Source organism: Glycine max, chromosome 17 (genome assembly GCF_000004515.6).
Source record: "Glycine max cultivar Williams 82 chromosome 17, Glycine_max_v4.0, whole genome shotgun sequence".
Taxonomy (NCBI): Eukaryota; Viridiplantae; Streptophyta; class Magnoliopsida; order Fabales; family Fabaceae; genus Glycine; species Glycine max.
The window spans coordinates 1401925-1420493 of NC_038253.2; the positions used below are offsets into that span (position 1 = coordinate 1401925).

Genomic DNA, 18569 nt, shown 5'->3' on the forward strand with positions numbered 1-18569 from the left:
CCTGTGGTTAAGATAGAAATCATACCTTTATAGGGTCATGTCTGGTATAGGATTGATAAGATCAGTTGAGATAATCCAATTATCTTCTAACGGGAGAATCAGGGTCTTTGAATTATCCCTTAGTTGTCGGACTGGTTGTTTGTGATTATTTTGGAAATGTTGGGCCTAATTGGGCTTGGGTTGAGCCAACTCTAGAATAAGAATCTCCTAAGTCGGTGGTTTATGGTCACATGAAGTCTAGTTGACGCTTATATATGACGTTTGGTTGTGCTAGGTCTGGCATAAGTCAAATTCATAATCATAATAGATAGTAGTCCACCTAGTCGGTAAGTGAAATGAGATTCTGACTTGCTGATCCTTATCTGACTTTGAGTTAAATCTAGAACACATTTTAATATAAAATTCATGTCTAAAATTAACTTGGACATACAATTTTTATTAAGTTCAACACTTCAAAATCAATTTTTCCAATTTTAAAACAAGCTGTGATAAAAAGCAGGTCATGGAAAAGAAACAGACTGGGGTGAAATGGTATTTTCCTATTAGCCATTGTAGCATCTTTTACTTCTGTTCATTTTTGTCTATCTGGCTATGGTCAAATATCGCCCAGAATCAATGGATATAATGGAGGAAGGATCGGTGGACAACCAGATTGTTTGGTCTTCGGTTGAAGGCAGCACCCAACTGTATGTTGTCTACAAGTGCATATGAGGAAGGAATACAAAACTGCTGTCTTCTTATCTTTAGAAGAAAATTCTAACAAGCGTCACATGAGAACTTGTCTGCCTGTCTATTTGAAAATGCGAAGCCTTTCTACCCACAGCTCACATCTATAACGACTATGCTGGAAAGGAACATTTGGACCTCTTTTGTATATTTTTTAGTTTAGCTTCTTTCAAAAGAACAAATAGATGAAACAAATATTGAGGTTTCAACTTTGAACACATTATTTTCTCCCTTTTTATCTTCTGGCCTTAACTAAAAGTTGGAGATATAATATCTCCCGCAAGTTGGGAACTGAAACAAATATAATTTTTTCAAGGTGCATGGGACATGGATCATGGGTGTTCGGCTGAAAAAAGATTTGAAAGGTTTTGGGTGTCATCATCGACGGCACCCTGCATAATGTGAACCTTGTATATATGGCGTAACTTCAAGAACGCTACTACGATTTGCTTGATCTTATTTGGTTCGGGAGATTTTATATTTAATTCTGATAGAAAATTCAAATAGTATATAAGATTTCTGTGTAGGGTTACACTGTTTTTGTCTTTTGCTGATAAATACGACATCTGTTTTTTTTTTAATGGAGGATATATTATTACAAATAATGTAAAAATATTAAAAAGTTGAATGGTAAATTTTATAAAATGATAAAAGTTGAATTGTAATTTTTTTTAAAAAAGTTAGATGATAAAATTTGTTAAATGATAAAAGTTTAGTGATAAAATTTATGAAAATAAAATTTAAATAATAAAATTTGAGAAATTATGTGATAAAATTTTTAATTAAGCTAAAAATAATAATGAGACAAATTAGTTTTTCCTCCTACATTTCATTGGTTTACTTTGGTTCATTTGACCTATTGAGTTGGACTAAATTAGCTCGATTTTTTTTTCTAAAATTTAAGAGTTTGGCACGACCTATAAAGACTTGAATTTACTATTGTGTTTAGATAGTTTTCCAAAACTATGACCAAAAGGACAAACCATATATTCCAGTTACTATCAAGTATCAACCATGAATTCGCCCAATCTCTCTTCCACACAATGCCTTATTCAAGAACAAATTTCAATGTAATAAAGAAATTACGAACAGATTACGAAATTCAATAATAATATTATTAAAAATTACTATCTCCATTCTTATTAATAAGTGATAAAACTCAATTACTTGGTAGCAAAAAAATACCACTTTTAATTTAAGTCTTACAACAAGCAAAAGAAATCTTCACAAAAAAAAAAAATAATAACAAAGGAAATAATATTGAATAACAGTGTAAAAGTCAATATAAATAATTCTATTTTTTCTTATAATTTTTTTGTTGATTTCTTATAACTTTTTTTAACTATATTACTTGTTAGATATATTTTTAATGTTCTTAAAGTTTTTCAAATATTAAATGTGTTTGCTTTTTATTTAATACTTTTTTCATAAAATATTATGAAGATTTATAAGAAAATGCTAACATTACTTAAGTCAATATAAATTACTCTAAATATGATTTTTGCAATATACTTTGGTGGAGATTAACGTAACTATATATTTACTGCTTAAATCTGATGGTTACTAGTTAATCTAGTGTTAGTTGATGCAAGAGTTTGGTGTGATATTATAAACATATTTTAATATTTTTTTAAAAATGATTTACTTTAAAAAAAATGGTAGAACGAGGAAAAAAGAAAGAGTGGCAAATACGTCCTTTTATTATGCGTCATTTTAAATCAGTCATCTTCGAATTATAATAACTAAAATAATTATTTCCCAGTCTCGTTCCCTTTATTATGCGCGTCTCTGTTTCTGAGCTTAACACACTACACCACACCACACCCTTCTTCTTCAACTTCAACTACATTACATGTTCTCTCCGGCTCTCCGATTTTCTCTTTGAGATCCAAAAGCCTTCCTTTTTCGCACTCTCAATTCTCCATTCTAATCTCTAGAATCCGCTTCTTCAATTCCCAGCTTTCTCCACAACAACAAAACGAATCTTATTCGGCTCTCAAATCCCACCACCATTTCCTTCTTTTTTTTCTGTCTCTGTTTACTATTTTTTATTCATTCCCTTTTGCCCCGTTAGTGATCATCGCCACAAGATTAGTTTTTTCCGCTGATTCCCAGCTTAGTTGATTAGAATAACTCGTTATCCAACGTGATCTGCAACTGGGGCATTTACAGATTCATTTTGGTACTTCCGCCAAATTGTCTCTGTTGTTCTTGTTTCCTCTTCCGAATTCTCCGTCTCTTATACAGTGCTCTGTAGTGTAGTTTACGTTCCTTTGTTACAATCGCGGTTGCTATTTTAGTCTCCAAAGTTTACTGGGTCTGTCTTCTTATTGTTGAGCTCTAAAGTTCTTTACTTTTTTTCCCTCCTTAGTTTATCCATTTTTATTTTTTGCACTTGTTTTATTATTGCATTTTTTATCACCCTCTCGCGATCCGGGGATTCTATTGCCATTTTAAATTAACTGGAAAGTTTGGTGATCTGAATCGAGTTGCTGTTGAGGGGGTTGTTGGATCATTGACGAGTTTTATGCTTAAATTCCAAGATGCCTCATGATCAGAGAAAAAAGGTAAAGTTACTCGATCAACATATGTGCACTCTTTTGTGTAGATTTGTGTTTATGTAGCATAATTTGCAGAGTTGGCTGATATTGCTGGGAGTATTTTAGGTGGGCATTGAAGACAGTGATTGCTCCTTGTTTTGTAATTTGTACTCTTAGTATTGAGATTTTGTTCTTTCATACCTTCTAGCATTGCCTGGTCCCTGGCACTACATGCAACAATAACAACAACAAAACTTTATCCCACTAAGTGAAGTCAGCTACACGGATCACACAATTCACTCAATACCATTCGACTAAGTTAAAAGCCAATCCCTGGCACTGCATACCTTTTTTCTTTTTTACATCTCTTTCTATGTTGACTGTATTGCACATAAGACAAGAGGTCCTGCAGAAAGTTTTTCATTTTGACTGTTAACCATTTTGGTTTCTACCCTATCTACTGAACGCAGACCATTGCAATGGATACTTTGAAAAAAAATGTTTCACTGTTCATGTCAGTTTAAACATTACAACAACCAGGAAACCTTTTTCATGAAACAGCATGGGGAATACTTTATTCATTATTATATAATAAATTAGAATCCTTACACTTGTGAGTGAGAAAATCTCTTTAATTCTCTCTCCATCAAATACATTATACATGGCTTATTCACTGGAAATCGCCTATCAATTTTTTTTTCTGCTCTAACTTTCCTTATCTCCCACCCTAGCCAGAGCTTTTGTTTTTTGGTTTTGAAATGTTTTATATTGCCTAACGAGGTCTAACACAACTCTCTTTACCTTCATACCGGTTATAAGACAATAGGGAGAGTTTTGTTTTTGGCCAATACCAATGACATTGTCTGAGCTGATCTCACCAAGTGAGACAAGACTTTGTTCATGTTATTGTTGAAACTTTCTTTTTAAGGGTAACACGTTCAATTCACTTTTTCTTCCTCTTATGAGTCTTAACAGTTACAAAGAAATTATGTTGCTTAGTTAATAATTAATTCCCTGTCGCTTTCTTATTATCTATTTTCCCTGTTTATTTGGCTAATTAAACACCAAGTTTTCATCAACAAGATTCAGTGGATATTTTCACGCTTTCATAAATGTATATAATTTAAATTTAATTAAGTTAGAATGCATTCTCTCGGCTTAATCTCTTAGTTTACTCTCTTAAAATGTGACTTGTTTTTCCTAACTTCTCTGACTCTCTCTCTCTCTCTCTCTCTCTCTGAATTTTTAAATTCAATCTTATTTGAATAAATTATGCATATCAAATTTATAATTTTAAATATTTTCCCTTTTAATTTAAATTTTTAAATTTTATCTGAATGAATTATGCATATATTCTATAATTTTAAACAATTTTTATTTTAATTTGTATTTTTCAATTTTACCTAAATTTAAGAATCCCTCTACAATAATTTAGATATTTGTTAGTACAACCAGAATAAGTCTCTTGTGTTTTGTTATGTAGTCAGTTTTAGCTTTCTTTTGACTTTTTCCTTACAATTTGACTGGGTACTTGAATTTGTGCTTTCATGAATAGTTTTGTGGAAAGCTGCATGCAACAAATAGAGCTTCTATTTGCTTCATTTTCTTTTTATCGTTATAAATTCAATTTTACTTTAGCAAACTCAAAATATTACTGTACCAAAAAAATTCAAAATATTGGATTTAAAAGCTCTAGAAAAGAGGATATTCATTATTGTTAGAGAAACGAGTGTAACATACCATGAGTGATTTTATTGAAACTTATGTATAAATTTACTACAGTGATATTCATTTTCTAGATGTTTTTAGGTAGCTTTATTCTTCTCTGTGGATAGACGCAAACTTTAGATGCTGAGATTGCAACTTCTTGTATAAAATATATGGAACCTCATTCATTTCCTCCATATCTTGTGTATATGGAGCCTCATATATGTGTTGCAGCTCATTTAAATCATGATTTTGGCTTTGCTTGGTATATTACAAAATATAATTTGTTATGTTTATGTAGTCATCTGTAGATATAGACTTCTTTACAGAATACGGTGAAGGGAGTAGATACAAAATAGAGGAAGTAATAGGTAAAGGAAGCTATGGTGTTGTTTGCTCTGCATATGATACACACACCGGAGAAAAGGTTGCAATAAAGAAAATCAATGACATATTTGAACATGTTTCTGATGCCACGCGCATTCTTCGTGAGATCAAGCTTCTTAGACTCTTACGCCATCCTGATATTGTGGAGATCAAGCATATTTTGTTACCTCCTTCTAGAAGGGAGTTCAAAGATATATATGTTGTTTTTGAACGTATGGAATCTGATTTACATCAGGTCATCAAAGCAAATGATGATTTGACTCCAGAGCATTATCAGTTTTTTCTCTATCAGCTTCTTCGAGGCTTGAAGTATATACACCGAGGTTATGATCACTATATTTAGCTAGTTTTTATTTTTAGATTCCTAAGGCAGCTTTTTCATAGTTAATGTTTTATTATAAGAGCTAATTATTAAATCACATGATCATTGTGGCTGATTTTAAACTTTTTAATGGGTTTGTAGCAAATGTTTTTCACCGAGATCTAAAGCCAAAAAATATTTTAGCAAATGCTGACTGCAAACTGAAGATTTGTGACTTCGGTCTTGCCAGAGTGGCTTTCAATGATACACCAACTGCTATATTTTGGACAGTAAGAATCTTTTGCCTCCAAAATACTCACCTTCAACATAGCTCTCCTCTCGTCATCATGCATTGTTTATGCCCACTTGTTTCCTTGCAGGATTATGTTGCAACAAGGTGGTATAGAGCTCCTGAATTGTGTGGATCCTTTTTCTCCAAGGTTCAATATCTGTTACCAATTTATCCTGGATGACTGCTCTCTTTTTCTCATACTTAGCACAGCTTGCAATCTAAAAGCTTGGGCACACAGCTTTTTCTTAACTGCTGTTAACAACTTATAAGAGTTAAAGTTAAACATACAAAAGAACCTGTGTCGAGACTGAGTTATTTTATCCCTCTAACCATGCCTATTATCATTTGTTTCATATGCTAATATGTTGCAGTTGAAAATGTTTGGTTTTTTACATCATTATTGGATAGTTACTGCTTACTTTGTAGTCAAATAAAAAAAATGGTTGCTAGTGTTTGTGAAATGAAGATGGATAATCAATGTTGTTATAATCTTTTTTCTTTCAGTATACCCCAGCTATAGACATATGGAGCATTGGCTGCATTTTTGCAGAACTTTTAACTGGAAAACCTCTTTTCCCAGGGAAGAATGTTGTCCATCAATTGGACCTCATGACTGATTTTCTTGGAACACCGTCTCCTGAAGCCATTGCTAGGGTCTGTTGTTCATTTGCCAATCCTGCTAGCAAATTTGTGTCCTTTATTTTGTTACTTAATATAACCTTGGGAGTATATTAACAGGTACGGAATGAGAAAGCTCGGAGATACTTGAGTAGCATGCGTAAGAAGAAGCCAGTTCCTTTCTCCCAAAAGTTTCCTAATGTAGACCCCCTTGCTCTTCGTGTGTTACAAAGAATGCTGGCATTTGAACCTAAGGATCGACCTACTGCTGAAGAGGTTGAATTTCCATCCATCTGCTATTGACTTTCCACACATCATGTTTAGTTTTAATGGGAATATTGTGTATGATATAATTAGGCTCTAGCAGATTCTTATTTTAAAGGCTTGGCCAAGGTTGAGAGAGAGCCTTCTGCCCAGCCAGTTACCAAGATAGAATTTGAATTCGAGAGACATAGGATAACAAAGGAAGACGTGCGAGAGCTTATATACCGAGAGATTCTGGAGTACCATCCGAAGATGTTAAAAGAACATCTAGAGGGAGCCGAGCCAACAGGATTCATGTATCCAAGGTACTATTGTCCAAATCTGAACCAAAATTTCTGTTTCACTTCTCATTCTTTTGCATGAGTTTGAACACTTGATGGGATCTATCAATTCAACATTGTTTGGTATTTCTCCTGATACTGTTATCAAATAATAACATTTGGTCAACATTTTTGTTCTACCCTTTAACTAATTTCATATATAGGTGTTTGGAGGATTTCTTCTTCTCCACTTCTGGTTTCTGCATTTTCCCTTTCTTCTAACTGCAATTTCATGTTTTTATAGTCATAAATTTTCTATCCTACTTTATATAGTATATCAATTCAACTTCTTTTTTTTTATCCTAACACATTTCAAATAGTGCGGTGGATCACTTCAAGAAGCAATTTGCATATCTTGAGGAGCATTATGGAAAAGGTGGAACTGTTACTCCACCCGAGAGGCAACATGCATCATTACCCAGGTATTCTAATTTTGCTAAATGTTTCTGGATAATGTGGCTTTTTTCTTTAGCTATTGCTCTTTTATCTTGTCAGCACACCCATTCATCTTCTCTTGAACTGCACCAACTGTGCTGATTTGAGACTTTAAATGCAGGTCATGTGTGTTGTATTCAGATAACTCAAGACCAAATATGGCTGAGGTTGCAGATGATATCTCCAGGTGTAGCATCAAAGAAGTTGAGAAGCCAGCCATGGACAGGACTGGTGGTATCCCAATGGCCAGGCTTCCTTTACAAGCTCCTCAAAATATTCAAGGTGTGATGACTGATCGTAGTATGTACTTTGCTGCTTCTCCATTCCCCCCTTTCTTTTTTCTTTCCTGCCTCTCATATGTGCATGACAGGAATTATCTTCAAAGAGTGTTGTGCTCATTGTTGAGGCTTGTTACATTTGGTTCATCATTCTTTGAACCAATAAGAATTATGTTTCTGGTTGTGTGAACTTGTTCTTGCTTCTGTCACATGATGGGAATTATGTGTGAATGGATGAAAGCAGCAGGACTTGTATTAATGAGATAGAGCAATGGATTTTTTAAGATTCTTTTTGATGATTTATCTTTTGGCATAATATCCTGTGTTAGGCACACATGAACACATCCATGATTTGTTATGCATGTGTTTGTGCTTGAAACATTGACTGTTGATTTTTCATCAACTATTGAAATTACTTCTTTACCTATAAATTAGTTACTCACTTTAGAGGAGCTGGATCCAGAGAATTGGATGTAGAATGGGTTATAAAATATGGTGATATTACAGGTTTTGGATTTCATAGAGAATGCCTGTTAACTCATTGGCAAGTGTACCAAATCGTTACAAGTAGTAAAGTTCTCGGAAGTCCGAGTGTCGAATCCACAGGGACTTTGTTTGTACTTAGATTAATGCAAATCCAATTTAAAAGCAAGAGATAAGAATTTAAAATAAAAGATAAAGAAAGATAGAAGATAAAGTAAAGAAAAGATAAGATATTTAAAGATAAACTTAGAAGAGAAAAGAAAAGATAAGATAAAAGAATTAAAGATAAAATTAAAAGATAAAGAAAAAGATAAAAGATAAAAAAAAAGATTTAGATAAAAGATAAATTCAAGATAAAATAGTGTTAGGAACTGACTTGCCTTATCTGCCTAGGATGTATGAGTTTATGATTTTTTCTTTATCAATTCAGGTGATTTTATCCCACCCACATCTATTCATTTACTTGCCCCTGATGCCTCACGATGACAAGCCTATTTTACCTATCTATCCCCCAAATGCCTTTGCAAAGACTCAATAGATAAAATGCATGAAGTTCTAATTCTAGATGTTTGCTTTGACGCATGGGCATAATGCAACCACTCTATGCCTAGCAATGATTTTATTATGATATCTTTTCTTCTTGTTCTATTAGAAGTTATCCTCTTCCGAGCGTCTAACCCCTAAAACTAATGCATGCATATCTTCTTTAAATCTTATTTAGAAGTTACCCTCTCCCGAGCATCTAACCCCTAACAGAATATAAAGATGAGTATGCAAGGTAAAAACAGAAAAGAAAATAGGAAAGAAAAACCTGGTATTGCATTGATAAATAGTGAAGAGTACATCATACATCACATTGGCTTCTAGGCCTGCCAGACCCTAACTAAGGGTTTAGCCACTCATGGCCATTGAGGGCTTTACAATGAGAAAGGGGTGAAAGAAAGAAAGGGAATAAATGAAACCCCTAGGAGAGGGGGTTCTGTCGTGGTGTCTCTGTCCCTTAGACTGGCTCTCTATTTATAGCTGCTAAAGTGGGCTTTGGGCCTTCGTAGGCGCGCTCAGCGCGACACCCCCTCGCTCAGCGCGTGTAGATCGCGCGCTTAGCGCGTGTGTTGCAGGCTTAGCGCGCGCTTCTGTTAGATCGCGGGCTTAGCGCGTAACGCGCGCTCAGCGCGCGTATTGGACTGGGCTTGCTTCAGATTTTCTTCTTTTCTTCAATTTTTCTAGCCTTTTTGCTTGTTACACCTCCAGTTTTTATATCTGCAGCCAAAATTCAACAAAACATCAATTCTTTAATATTTAAGCCCAAATAACTGCTAAATAATTATTTTTAAAGACAATTTTGCCTTATTTTCTATCATCAAAATACAATTATTTAGCAGTTATCAAAATCCCCCAAATTAAAACTTTGCTTGTCCCTAAGCAAATCAAATTAAAAGCAGGCTCCGAATACTTCAACACTTTCAATGGCTACAATTTCTCAGATTCCTCCAACTGGTCCTTTCCGCATTTGTCATAATCCCACAATGGAAGCATAAATTACATCAAGATGAAATTGGTTAGTATCGGAAATCAATCAAGTTGGTTTGCCTCACTTTCCAGCTGTTGCTGAGCAGCGGAAGATGGGTAGAAATCCGTCTGTTTCAGCCCAGTATGCTGCTCCAAGCAGTTCATATCCAAGACGAAACCCAAGCTGTAAAAGTGAGAAGGTGGAAGAGGGGATTGAAGGTGCTAATGGACTTCAGACTAAGCCTCAGTACATAGCACGAAAAGTTGTTGCTGCTGCTCAAGGGGGACCTGGTGGTAATTGGTATTGATTTTGAAAATGCTGAATTTGTGGCCTGCAACTGCTTTGTGCCATCATATCAGGTTTCTTGTCCTACACGGAACCCAGCTCAATCATATGAGTTGAACAAAGATATGAGTGGCCATAGCATCGACAATGTTGAATGACGGGAGACTAAAAGGATTAAAATCTAAAGAAGTCTCTAGCTGATGTGTTATTAGATTCTGCAATTCGCTCCACCAATTTGAAATTTGCAAGGTTCAACATGGTGCAATAATGATTATCTTGCTGTCTAGTTCGTTAATAACAGAGAACAAATGATCTGAAAAGCATGAAATGAAGGCAGTGCTGCTGCTGCTACATATTTGTGCCGTTCTCTTGCAGAATATAAGTCATTGCCTTGCCTTCATATTTTGGGCACCATCCATAACAGGATTGACGTTTTATAACCTACTGGCTTGTAGTCAATCACTTCTTTTTCTGTAATGTCTCTGAAGTTTATTTAGAATACAAATTTTATTATGGTCAAATAGTTAAGGAATCAATAAATAGAAAGCTTTTATTAGAAATTATGCTGTGAAGCATTGAAAATTGTGGGAGTATATTAATAATGTTTTATAAATGTCTTTAGGATCCTGGATAAGACTTACAAATTTTTTTAGTTGCTTCCGATTTTTACACTTGCGAAATCTCATGTGAACAAGCTACTGGCAATCATTGGGGATTTTGCTCTCGTAGTTTTTGTCTTGTCTTTTATTTGGCCCACAATTTTTAGTTTCTTCAGGTCAGGTTGAGTCAGCTGGCTCTCTTCCAATCTTGACCTTTTCTTTTTTAGTTTTTTACTAGCGTGGGAAGGGATAGTCTTTCTTACTTTGCCATAACAAGTGTATTCTGGCAGTAAATATTCTTCACTCATGGTACCTTTTGTCAGCTGTACATGGCTTATTTTAATTCATTTCACACTAAAAAAAAGAGAATAAGGTCTAAATTGGCAGAGGATATATTAGGACAAACAACATATTTTATTTTCCTCGTTGTTACTGAGAAATACGTAAAAATATCATTTTCAACTCAAGTCATTGAACTGCCAATTTTATAGTGGAATCAGTGGAATGTCGAACACATTTTGCACTTAACTCTCAGATCCCACATTATGCTAAAAGCAAGTGAAAAGTGTTAGATACTCTTCAATTGTTGGAATGGAAAATATTCTGAACCATTGATCAGTTTAACAAAATTATATACAGCATGAAATAATATATAAGTTGTAAAGTAAAATGATACATTAGTGCCACATTACATATAGAATTGTTGTTAATCGCCCAAAATATTCTAAATTCTATGACCTTTTTTCTTTCTTTCTCTCTAGCACTATATTCTTGATTTTTACCCTCCTCCAATCGAAGTAAGAATCATCAGTAGAGTAAACCGAATCCTTCATGGAATGCTCACCAATCATAGGCGTTAAGCCGTGTATTGAAGCAATTCTGCAATAGTAGAGGGGAAGCTTTCTTTTACATGTTCAAATCCATCTGTTTGCATCACAGCTGAACTTGTTCCTCATTGAAAATACAAGAAGGGAAAAAAATCTAGAAAAGACTATTGCGAAAACCACATACTGATCAATCATCAGCGGATTTTCACCTAACAAAATATAACCCAAATGTTGCTACTTACCAAAGTAACAAACTCTTCAATATCCATTAACCTCACGAAGAATAAGACCGGTAGCAATAGCATAATTCACAGATTTAGAGAAGAATTTTCTCCCCAACTCAACATGGAAGAACTATTACAAGATGTGTATGCTAGTGTATATTATTATATATGAACAAATTTCACGAGGAATTGTAGTGCATGCACACTTTTTTCATTTTTTTTATTCATCTTTTTTTTTTCCTTATTTCTTTCCTTGACCAAACAGAGTGAAAAATATTAAATTATGTGTATATTTTCTCCTCTTTTTTCTTTCTTTTCTTCTTTCCTTTTGTTTTCATTTTCTTCTCTCTTTTTTCTTATGCATTTTGGAAACTTGTGAGACGGAAACTTTCCCGGAAAGAAAATAGAAGAATTGGTGAGGTGGAAATCAAAATCAATTCAGTGATGCAGACTGAACTGTCTCTCTACTTCCCTTTCATTCCAGGAACAATAAAACTTTATTATAAATATAAATAAATTCTCACCAATTATTAGACCATATGCCAGTTGGTGTGTGACCCACTCCAATTGATTACTTAGCAATGACAACTAAAACATTACACTATTGCAGTTTATGTTTTCTATAGAGTTGAATGCTTAAGGCTCAATGTTAGTATGTTGCAAGTACAATTACAATCGGGATGAATATTGAATGATCACAACGGATATTCCCATGTCTGGTGTTAATTGTGGTTAGCAGGCATGAACGATGTAATTAATAAGCCAGAACTAACCCTTGACAAAACTTAGCTATTTTAATAAATAAATAAAATTATTTTAATATTTGACACAAATTTTTAATGTCAATCTTTGTAATACACATATTGAGTAAACAAAGTTAAAAGTTAATCTAATTAGTAAGAATCAACTCATATCTCACGATGATATAGATTTAATTTCTATTTCCTTATTGATGTGAAAATTTTGAATGAATAATTTATTATAAGTATTTTTACAAATGTTTTTTGAATCTTTGAAACTCAATTTATTTAAACTTTTTAGTAAAAAGAACAATACAGTTATCAAAATTAAATTCTAGTTTTAATTAAAAGACACTTGTTATAGGATACTTCTAAATTTCGTCATGTTTATTTATAGTTTGAATCACATCAGAATGATGATATATCCATCCGCATACTCCAAGGTTTATGCACGGAAGCCATGACACAACCAGATTCATGTAACTTGCAATCCATAAACAAGAAATTCGGCAGTGCTATTAACAAAATGCTAGTGAACGCGTATTAGATTAGGTTCCTTGAAAGGAAGAGACTCGCTTGGGAAACAGTCAAATGTCACTTAATTAAAGGATGATGTATTGTATGAAGGAACATGTGTAATGTGTTAGTACATTTCCGCTGGTTAATAATATAATCACAATCATATGCTGACCAGAAACTTGTATATGTCTAATTGTCGTCTTCTTTTTTGTGAATAGTGTCTAATTGTCTATAAGCTATTGCTAATGTTTTATCCAATAAATGTTTCGTGATAAGATAAGACTATTAGGTGGCAAAGTACACATCATGTTGTCATTCATTTCATTAATTCTAGCCAACGGTTATGGGTTGAGATATAGACGCATCGTAGGATTTCAAAGTGTAGAACACTAGAACTGAAAGTAGTTTTTTACCATTTTATAATATTAATGATGTATTTAAATAATTTTTTCATTCTATGTTAATTACCATTTTATAATATTAATGATGTATTTAAATAATTTTTTCTTGTTATATCCATAACCATTTATTGTGAAATTAGAAGAAAAAAATTGAAAATAAGAAAAAATCTAATTAATATAAATATATAATATTTTTCCTAAAATCTAAAACATTTCTTAGTTCATGTTCCAAAATTTTAAATTTCAGACAAAATGAGATGAACGAGAGTTGTATAATGTACACGTATGTATTGGTATTTTTTTCCTGCACCTTAGTGCCAAATTAGGTCTATAATAATGTGTGGAAATAAATTTCAGTGGAACTATACCCTTAACAAAACGTGGCGCAACAGTAACACATAGAAACAGTCTTCTCCGTTCTAATTTCAGTAATAACCAAGTCACTGAAAATTCTAATTTCTATTCTATTTTACTCATAGTTTTATTCCCTCCCAGAAATTTTAAACAATCAGAGTAAAGAGAAGTAAATGAAACTGATCAGTCAAAGAGTAACTTGATATAGCCAGGACTTGCTAGACTTAGCTTGATTTGATTTCTAATTCTAACAAGAAATTTTCAGGAAAAAAAAGAAGAAAGAAAGCAACGTTTACAATAGAGAGACAAGTTAACCCTTTGAGCAAGTTAGTCGGTGAAGCGACTTCTTCGAAAATCGGCGGAAAGAGAAGCTTGACGTTACTCTTTCCCCCATCATAAGCGTGCCCCCTAAGTTTGCCATTCTCATTCTTGTTCTAGCTTGTATATAAAAACTCATCTTTCTCTTCAACCTTCACCAGACATCATCAGAGATATAACACAATCACATATTTTCAACCTTATTAGATATCACACTAGTTGCATTGCAGGTAGCTACTTAAGACTAGTTACATTAATGGAAGGAGAGGGAAGCATTCATGTACAAGTTGATGAACTACAAAGGATGAGGCTCAGCGAAACCATCAGCATAGGCACCACCATGTTTGAGCCTCGTGGACTCAGCAGCATAGACAAGCTGGACAGTAATAATAGCACTGCCAATTCTGTGTCTTCAACAACCTCAGCACCAGAAAAGAAGCTCACCCTTTTCGCTCTTCAGCTTGCGGTGCTTGAAAAAGCAGCAACCGGGTTGGGAACTCTCGGCTTCATTTGGGCAACCGTTGTCCTTCTCGGCGGTTTCGCCATCACCTTAGAAAAAACCGACTTCTGGTTCATCACCATCATACTTGTAGTTGAAGGAACCAGGATTTTCAGCAGGAGTCATGAACTTGAATGGCAGCACCAAGCCACATGGTCCATCACTGAGGTACTTGTAACTCCCAGTACAAAGGTACTGAGAGAGATTTTCAAAGTTGTATCTTTTCATGAAAACATGTGTCTATTTATGAAAAAATATAATCCACCATAAAATTTGATTATGGGTTTGCAAATTATATCAATGGACTTGATTATATCTTGAAGGAGATTCGTCACTACATCCTGTTGCATTCAATTTGTATAGAGATTATCTAAAACTCACGTACATACGCCTTGAAGACTTGCGCGTTTTTTTTCTTACTGTTTCTTCTTTGTTACAAGACTATTGCCATTAATATTTTTGTCTTTGATATTTCTGTTTTTTTTTTTTTTTTTGGCAGAACCATCACCACCAATATGTTTCAACAGATACTACCCCAACAAGGACACGAACTAGGATGTGGGTTAGCTCAGATGTTCCACTCCTACCATATGCTAAATGGTTTTTCCTTTCGAGGCATGTCAGTAGACTTCTCTATTGGCTTCAGCTTCTTTCTGCAACGGCTTGTGTGGTTCTCTCGTTAATAAAGCTCGTCAAGCATGATTATGGAGAGGTGGCAAAGGGGGACACTGACAAGAGGAACCGCAAATCTGCTCTCTCTATCTTCTATGCCTTGGCTCTTTCGGAAGCTTTGTTGTTCCTAATGGAAAAGGCCTATTGGGAATGGCAAGTCAGCTATTGTAAACTGTTGGAAGAGGTCAACAAGGAGTGTGAGTTGGGGCCATCAGGAATGGTGTCCACTAGAAGGCTCTTCTATGATGCCTATTCAAGATGTGTCAATGGAAGCATATTTGATGGCTTGAAAATGGATATGGTAGGTTTTTCTATGGACTTGTTGGCTTCTAACTCCCCTGATGAGCAGCTCATTGGAGCAAGGATTCTTAGGCAGTTTTCAATCAGTGAAAGATTTTGTGATGACACCCTTCAAAAGATTGGAATTGACATATCAATGGTGGAGAGACTAGTTGAGATGTTGAATTGGACAGACTTCAAGGACGAAGAGATTAGGCTCTCAGCTGCTGAGATTTTGTCAAAACTAGCTGGCAAGAAGCAGAACTCTCTCCGCATAGCCGGAATACCGGGAGCTATGGAATCAATATCATCTCTTTTACAAACTAATAGGAGTGTGATTCCTGCAGCTGATGAGATTGGTGAAAAGAAACTTGTATTTGATCACCAAAATTATGGGTTCTGGACTTTTAACCACTTGGGACTCCTCATACTGAAAAAACTTGCACGTGACCTTGACAACTGTGGAAAGATTGGAAACACAAGGGGCCTCCTTCCAAAGATCATAGACTTCACACATGCTGAAGAGTGGTTGCTAAAGAGTGAAAATGTTACTCCATCCCAAGTTCTGACACTGAAGAGATCTCTGCAACTGGTGAAGATGCTGGCTAGCACAGTTGGCACCACTGGGAAACATCTTCGAAGAGAGATTGCGGAGATAGTTTTCACCATCAGCAATATTAGAGATATTTTAAGGCATGGAGAGAAGCATCCTCTTCTACAGAAACTTTGCATAGAAATTTTAACCAGTCTGGCATTGGAAGAGGATGCAACGGAAAGAATAGGGGGTACAGGTGGAGTACTTAAAGAATTGTTCAACATATTTTTCAAACACAACATACCAGAAAATCAGAAACATGTAAAAATTGTTGCTGGTGAGGCCCTTGCAATGCTGGCTTTAGAAAGCAAGAGTAACTGCCATCGAATTTTAAAGTTGAAAGTACTAGAAAAGCTCGCTGAAGCATTGAAAGATCCATTGCTCCGTGTCAATGCAGCTAGAATTCTAAGAAATTTATGCACCTATAGTGGATCAGAATGGTTCATCCAGCTAAAGGGGGTAACAACTGCAGCACCCATAGTAAGTGTTACTCTTACCATTATAATTTTTTAGATAATAGCATGCGAGTTTTTACTTTGGTCGGATAAATTTCTTTCTATAAGTAGTTTCTGAATGAAAAAAGAGTCAAAATTTTTCCATAAATTATAATTAATTTATGCACTTCAACTTTTAGCGAAGTTAAATGAGAAAGTTTTTATGAGAATTGAAGTGTACAAGTTAATTTTAATTTCTGGGAAAAGTTTAATTAAAATAGGGCCTTTGTATTACGTTTCTATCTAGTAAAAATTACACAGATGAAAAACATAAGAAAATCTTGATCTTTTCTTATCATTTGTCAACCCTCCAGATACTTCGGGCGATCATGTCAGAAGACAACAAGATACAAGAGGTGATGATTGGACTAGCAGCAAATGTTTTCAGATACATGACCTCTCATGAATCAAGCATTGTATTTGAAGAAGCTGGAATTACTGAGGCTGAACTTGCAAACAAATTAGTTCAGATTCTCAAGAAATACCAGTATCCCCCAACTAAGATTCCAAGGATAAGGAGGTTCGTAATAGAGCTGGCTATTTGGATGATGAAAGACAAAGCAGAAAACATAGAAACCTTTAAGGGTCTGGGAATGGAGGAGGTGTTGGAGGGTGTCTTAGAGACCACATCAGAACTTGAAAGCTTTAATGTTTTCTCTGGCACTGTTGGACTGAACCGGCACACTCTAACAACTCAGTCACTGGTTGAGATGGCATTGAAATTGATGGAAGATAGTTAAACTATCGACCATAGTACTATTAACACAAAATCAGTTATCCATGTTGGCCTAGAGAGACTAATGTTGCAACTTGCAGGTGTGTGGATACACTAAACTGTTGTATATTCTCCTAAAGGCATACATGTTTGCAGCGTCTCAAAAGATGGCCTAACTCAATAATTTATTCATTAATTTTTCAGATTCAACGTTGAAATAAATTATTGGATTTTTTCTTCTGATGTGCTTCCTGCTTCAATTTCTTTTAATATAAAGTAGTTACTTTACTTTTGAAGGCTCCATTTTACGTCTACATTTAGACCAAACTCATAAGTCACAAAATCTGGGGCTTTTCTTCGCTCAACCAAGGTTTCCAGTTACATATGACCAAATGCTTTGGCGCTATAGTTAAGGCAGCTAATAAAATTTTTACATCAAAACATCTGACAAGAAAAAAATGATATAGCAATCTTAGAAAATTCTGCATCATGAACTGCCCACCTAATTTAATTCTTGTCCTCGTACAAAAAACAGAAAAAGATCAAATGGAATCAATTCGATAAATGTCAATGGCATCACAGAAGCCTCCAACTCCGTTAATGCAGTTCTCAGTCCCTGTTCACAATTTATTTAAAAATTAATTCTCAAGAAAATTTGTACACTCTATCCTAGACATTTACTTCAGAATACCACTTTTGCACAAACTGTTCTGCCCCCTCTCTGAAAGCAAATCTTTGTCCTACTCGTAAATTAATTTGGAAGTCTTTGAATTGTTTGAAAAATCTTAAATATGTTTATATTTTAAAACTTTTTAATTAAGTTTCTTAGTTTTCGATTTATTTTTAATTAAATCTCTAAATTTCGTTAAGGTTTCATCAATAATAGGATTTGATAAAAAAAATCCTAAAATAATTTAAGAATTTACTAAATAATTAAATTAGCAAATTGATTTTTAAATTATTTGAAAATTTTCCATTAAATCTTTATACTTGACAGAACCCTAACAAAACCCTAGTCAGGACTCAATTAAAAATAGTTTATAAGTTTAGAGACATATTTACAAACTTTTAAAACAGAGATCTATTTAAAAAAAAAATTAGAGACTTACAAATTAATTTAATTTAAAAAAACGAATGACTACTCGATTTTGAAACTTCATTCCAAGTCTTTATACATCATCTTATGA

At 34.3% G+C, this 18569-nt stretch overlaps 2 protein-coding genes across 2 annotated transcripts; both read left to right on the plus strand.

The window, feature by feature from the left end:
• Positions 1–2489: 2489 nt before the first annotated feature.
• On the plus strand, positions 2490–10870 carry LOC100781650 (mitogen-activated protein kinase 15). The gene is made up of 11 exons (XM_014769892.3): positions 2490–3293; positions 5275–5683; positions 5824–5951; positions 6042–6101; positions 6458–6607; positions 6692–6847; positions 6929–7140; positions 7476–7577; positions 7712–7887; positions 9375–9386; positions 9915–10870. The coding sequence occupies exons 1-11, from the start codon at positions 3270–3272 to the stop codon at positions 10166–10168; spliced, it is 1683 nt and encodes a 560-aa protein (XP_014625378.1). The 5' UTR covers positions 2490–3269; the 3' UTR covers positions 10169–10870.
• A 3169-nt stretch (positions 10871–14039) lies between these two features.
• Positions 14040–17622, plus strand: LOC100782185 (uncharacterized). The gene is made up of 3 exons (XM_006600257.4): positions 14040–14795; positions 15127–16653; positions 16982–17622. The coding sequence occupies exons 1-3, from the start codon at positions 14385–14387 to the stop codon at positions 17405–17407; spliced, it is 2364 nt and encodes a 787-aa protein (XP_006600320.1). The 5' UTR covers positions 14040–14384; the 3' UTR covers positions 17408–17622.
• Positions 17623–18569: the final 947 nt, after the last annotated feature.

What these genes read in the sequence shown, in the direction of transcription:
- LOC100782185 (XM_006600257.4), top strand. Translation starts at nt 14,385, where the DNA reads ATGGAAGGAGAGGGAAGCATTCATGTACAAGTTGATGAACTACAAAGG. An exon ending in CCACATGGTCCATCACTGAG is followed by an intron (nt 14,796 to 15,126) that starts GTACTTGTAACT and finishes TTTTTTTGGCAG; the next exon opens with AACCATCACCACCAATATGT. An exon ending in TAACAACTGCAGCACCCATA is followed by an intron (nt 16,654 to 16,981) that starts GTAAGTGTTACT and finishes TCAACCCTCCAG; the next exon opens with ATACTTCGGGCGATCATGTC.
- LOC100781650 (XM_014769892.3), top strand. Translation starts at nt 3,270, where the DNA reads ATGCCTCATGATCAGAGAAAAAAG. An exon ending in CAACTGCTATATTTTGGACA is followed by an intron (nt 5,952 to 6,041) that starts GTAAGAATCTTT and finishes GTTTCCTTGCAG; the next exon opens with GATTATGTTGCAACAAGGTG. An exon ending in GTGGATCCTTTTTCTCCAAG is followed by an intron (nt 6,102 to 6,457) that starts GTTCAATATCTG and finishes TTTTTCTTTCAG; the next exon opens with TATACCCCAGCTATAGACAT.